Source organism: Triticum aestivum, chromosome 4D (assembly GCF_018294505.1).
Source record: "Triticum aestivum cultivar Chinese Spring chromosome 4D, IWGSC CS RefSeq v2.1, whole genome shotgun sequence".
NCBI lineage: Eukaryota > Viridiplantae > Streptophyta > Magnoliopsida > Poales > Poaceae > Triticum > Triticum aestivum.
The window spans coordinates 114,194,108-114,199,219 of NC_057805.1; the positions used below are offsets into that span (position 1 = coordinate 114,194,108).

Genomic DNA, 5,112 nt, shown 5'->3' on the forward strand with positions numbered 1-5,112 from the left:
TAATCTGCACAGCCTGCACTTATAGGGGATAATCCCTGCTAGTACGTTCGTCGTTCATGGCTTCTCATCTTTCTGGATGGGCGTCTCAAGGGGCTTTCGGAAACCTTTACTTACTGATGATCAAGTTCATGCTGTCAGACAAGTGACAATATTGCTACTCCGGTCCAATCGCAGTCTCTTTACTAAACTCTTTCCAATATTTCATCATGTAAAGGTTGATATCACGGAAAAGATCTCTTCAAAATATTTCCATTGCAATTCTTAGTTGTAAGAGCTACTTTTGGGACGGAGGGACTACTTTGTAGGTTCTTGGATCTTGGATCCAAAGCATTATACCTGTAATACTTGCGGGTATGAATAAACATGTAGATATTACTCAAAAAAATACTAAGTCTAATAATCTAGAACACCGCCTGAGAAAGCAATCTAGAACGCCATCCACTAAAAAAATAAATCTGGAACGCCATTCATCTAAAAGAAAACAAAAACTGGAACAACAGTGCATATTAAGCTAGGAACTACTCCCTCTGTAAACAAATATAAGAGTGTTTAGATCATTAAAGAAGTGATCTAAACGCTCTTATATTTCTTTACAGAGGGAGTACTATTTCGGGTCTTTCAAGAACTTGCAAACTGTTCGAACTGAATTTGGAATGCAACACCTCTTCTTTCGATGCTAATTCAATCTCGCTTGCTAGAGATACCGAGGCCTCATTGGCAACCGATGGAGGACAGACATATGGTCACTCCATCTGGGATTAACTTATCTACCAAGCTCTTCTTATTCAAGGTTCTTTTCGTAGCTGCGTGGCAGGCACATTTGGAAGAGATGAATCCCCCGAATCTTCGATAATGCATTTTAGGCATCTGGAAACTATAGTTGTAAACAACATCTTCAGCAACGGTTTTTCGATTGAAGGAGGCGTTTAAGATCTCCAGCTACTGCTTAATTGAACGCACTCATGTGGGTGTGCACGTATAGTGTGCTATACCATGTGAATGTGACGCATGCCTACGCTTGTACGAGGAAACAGTTTGCTTGTTTATGATAAAATATTTTCAGTGCTCTCGCTGCCCAGTGGGAAACCTCCGCTGCTAGACGTTTTTGCAGAGCTAGTATCAATGTTGAGAGCAGTTTCTATGAAGAAAATTAAATTCCGAAACACAACGCCAGCTCGATGTTCGTCCAGTCTAACAACTGAACATTACAACACAGCTTCAGAAACAAAAAAACTTAAGGCTAGAAGAAATGTCGTTATTCCTTAGACAACTGCGAAATAGTAGTTCTTAAGAGGGAATAGCAAACAAGCTTCATTTGTACTGTCCAGGATACATCATCTAGTTTCCTGCAGACCTGCACCGACGATGCCCATCAGTATGCGGAAGAAGCTGGCCATAATTTAGTTCAAAAGGAAACACATCCAAGATCTCAAAAAGGCAAAGGCATCAAAGCATCTTGAGAAGATAATGACAGCAAATGGAGAAAGACCCATTTGCAGAGAAGAGTTGTGGAAAACTTACTATGACGTTTCAGCATTCATCTAACTCAAGTAAAGAGAAGTAGGAAAAACAAAATCAGCGCAGTGTCGTGCACTCTACAATCACGGTACTGTTGTAAGAAATTTACCATCAAGTTGATCCAAACAGAATATGCATTAAACTTAGGCAACAGACAGTCGTTATGTAACTGCACAGAGGTACTCTACACCTGCTGTGCTAAGCAGCCTTGGGATCAAGAGCACCTGTGCTCTGGGACATCCTATTGTAGAATCATACTACAAAATATACTTTATTTTGCTGTTGGCCGCAGTTACGACCAATTCAACCTTTTAGGAAGCTCAAAGGATATCATGCATACTGAATTTTCTGATAAACTAAGATTTGCGGTAGTTTTATTTATTTCTTCACACATGCAATTTGTTAAGTGCCTGAGCTACCGGCTATCAATAGCCCTGGAAGTATAAGATTTTACTGTACTGCAGTATGCAATGTAGTCACTCACTAGCTGAAGCAAAGCTTACATCAAGAGTTATCCTTCCATTCAAAAGTAAATCACCCCTTTACTGCACTATGAACACTACACTGGTAAAACTTGCAAGCTTGGATCTTTTAAGTCCATAAGTTTGCTATTCTTTCCTAGCAACTTTGCAACAGTTCTACATTATACAGGATTTAATTTATATCAAAACTAGTTGGAACCAAGACTAGAAGGTAATAATCATAGATTAAAATCGCGGGCGAAGGGACATTGTGCAAGGAAAATTTGCAGCGATGGTTAACGAAGAAAGGGTGCGATCTCCGGCTATTGCGGCGTGATCTCCCACGATGCTGGGAAGGAAACAAATCGCGGGGCAGATTTCATGCGGCGATAGCACCATGATAGAGGTCTTTTCGCCCACGATTTTAATCTATGGTAATAGTGCATACGGCTTCCACAACCTCATCCTATTCGTTTCTTTACTTGAAGGATCTCATTCCCCATTGCTAGAATACATCATACAGCCAAACATGTTTGGGATCAATATTGAGCTTTCATTTGTTAGCTATGGTTCTTAAGTATCTCAATCAAGGTTTTTTTAAAGTGCTAAGAGCTGAGTGAGCGTTCTGTCCCCACCTATTGGAATGAGCACTTAAACAGCACTCAGGCGCGTCTAGGCGTTTGTACGTACAAGGCAGTAGGTGGGCCTGGGAGGGTAAGGCTTAGAGTTCCTCTGACTCGGCCTCCTTCTGACAATGCAGCCCAATAAGGCCCACTAAGAAACCCTAGTTTGCATCTGATGATCTGAACCGTTCATCTAAGTCCACGCCCTCTCTCTCGCTGGGCCTCTCACTCCTTCCTAGCAAAAGCAATGGCATTGCGGCTCCTCCTTCTTCGCCTCTCTTCTCCTGCCGCTGCCGCTGACGGTGGACGGCCTCGCCCGACTCCGCAGGACCTCGCCAGCCGCCTAATTCTCCGCTTATGGCCAAAGCGAGGCGGTCGGCTCCGCTCAGCGTTTACCGCACCTAGGTGCAGGCCTAATTTTTCACTGATCTCAGTGCGTGGATTAGATACATCGTCGATGCAGAGGTTATTGTTGCAATAGGACCAAAATCAAATACTACTCTTTATAAACAGTCAGAAAATCCTTAAACTTTTGAAGTACATATAAATTTGATAATTGAAAGCTAAAGTATAGTAACTTAGGTAGTATTTTGATGCCAAATGAGTTAGAAATAGTATAAAGGGTTGATTGTTTTCACAGTACACTGATTACCAGAGATAAAAAATGAACTAACCTCACAGCATGAACCTCAGAGAGGGGTGGTATGCATGATAGCCTCAAGAATTTTCTTTTCCATTTTATCCTCAGCAACCCAGACAGAACTCTGCCTGCGCAAGAGCTCCCTGTGCTCCGCCTTCTTCTGTGCTTTCAGCTTCTCCTTGTTCCTCCAGCTCTCCAGCTTCTGAGCTCTTTCTTTCATCTGCGCATCAACACATGTGCGTTATAGGCGTATTTTAGATCACATTTAGCTTTACAAGCCTGGCATATCAGTGCCCAGGGATGCATTTTCTTGGGCACAAAAACGATGATGAGCTGAAACAAGGTTGGCCGTCATATGGCAAGATGGCCACTTATTTGTTGTAAGAGGTTCATATGGCAAGTTAAGGAAACGGTAATCGGTAAGAATCCCGCTCCCCGTTAAAGCCGAAATGGATGAGGCAATTCGTCGAACAAGTACGATGCAAAGATGAAACGATGGGAGGAGGGGAATGAAGGAAGGAGAGGGCGGATTACGAGGGCCTGGCGGAAATCGAGCTCGAAGGCGCGGCGCTCGGCCGCCCTGGTCTGCGCGGCGGCAGCCTTGGCGGCTTTGCGCTCCTCGTTGGCGAGGCGGGCGGCCTCGGCACGTGCCTCCGCCTTGCGCTGCCGCTCGGCCTCCAGCAGTTGCGCCTCGTAGGCGTACTGACGCCGTAGCTCCCCAACCTCGCGCGCGTACCCCTTGCGCAGGCGCTCCAGCCGTGCCCAAGCCTCCCGTGTGTCGCCGCCGCCCGCGGCGACCGTGGCGGGGGCGCGCTCCGCCCAGCTCCCGAGGTAGTCGCTGGGCTGCGAGAACTCGTGCGGTTCCACCCGCGACAGAGCCCGCGCGGAAGCGTGGAAGCGGCGGAGGAGGTGGTGTGGCCTGGAGGAGGAGAGCGCCATCGCCGCCGTGGGACAGATCGCCGTGCCTGTGCTGAAGAAGCGGCCGCGGAACGAATGAGTGAGCGTTCGGCCTTTTTTCTTTTAAATAACACTTTCCGCAGTTGGGTCTGAATGGCCCACTACCTACTTTGCATACGATGCAATCCAGCCCACCTAAGACGAGTCCTCGCAACGCGAATCCAGGGCGCGACTTTGGAAAACCCTATTTGACGCGCGCTGCATCAAGTAGTCGAGGCTTCTCATTTCGAAATATGTTCAGAAATTCAAAAAATGATTTGGCTTTTGAAACATTACGCATCTTTTAAAACAATTTAAAAACTTCTAAAAACCTTTAGAATATTCGATTTTTTAAGAAAATTTCCAAAAATATAAATTTTGTTCAAAAATTCAAAAAATAATTATGAATTTAAAAAATGTTCCAATTTTCAAAATTGTTTCATAAATTCAAAAAAATGTTAATGTTCTAAAAAAATTCAATAAATTATCAGTGAATTTCAAAAATTATTTGCTTCTTCAAATAATTGGTTCGTAATTTCAAAAATGTTTGAGTTTTTAAAATTTTGTTCATAAATTTAAAAAAAGTTCGCATCAAAATATATTTGCACTTTATTAAAATAAATCGCATTCAAAATTTCAAAAAGAAAATAAATCTATCATGGCTTATTGTTCTTATACCGTGCGCTACCAATTTAGACGTGACTATCACAAGTGGGAGTTGCCGTGTTGCAGAAAATTGTTTCATAAATTCAAAAAAATGTTAATGTTCTAAAAAAATTCAATAAATTATCAGTGAATTTCAAAAATTATTTGCTTCTTCAAATAATTGGTTCGTAATTTCAAAAATGTTTGAGTTTTTAAAATTTTGTTCATAAATTTAAAAAACGTTCGCATCAAAATATATTCGCACTTTATTAAAATAAATCGCATTCAA

At 42.7% G+C, this 5,112-nt stretch overlaps 1 protein-coding gene across 1 annotated transcript; it reads right to left on the minus strand.

Annotated features, from left to right (window-relative positions):
• Nucleotides 1-1,119: 1,119 nt before the first annotated feature.
• LOC123096621 (uncharacterized abhydrolase domain-containing protein DDB_G0269086) lies at nt 1,120-4,252 on the minus strand. Its single transcript, XM_044518385.1, has 3 exons — nt 3,777-4,252; nt 3,277-3,462; nt 1,120-1,354 (listed from the first exon to the last, which is right to left on the minus strand). Exons 1-2 carry the CDS (start codon nt 4,179-4,181, stop codon nt 3,292-3,294), a joined length of 576 nt encoding a protein of 191 aa, XP_044374320.1. The 5' UTR covers nt 4,182-4,252; the 3' UTR covers nt 1,120-1,354; nt 3,277-3,291.
• Between the last annotated feature and the right edge of the window lie 860 nt (nt 4,253-5,112).

Coding starts and splice junctions, on each gene's coding strand:
- LOC123096621 (XM_044518385.1), bottom strand. CDS start 4,181: ATGGCGCTCTCCTCCTCCAGGCCACACCACCTCCTCCGCCGCTTCCAC. Junction 3,463..3,776: donor TCGATTTCCGCCAGGCCCTC/GTAATCCGCCCT, acceptor GTTGATGCGCAG/ATGAAAGAAAGAGCTCAGAA.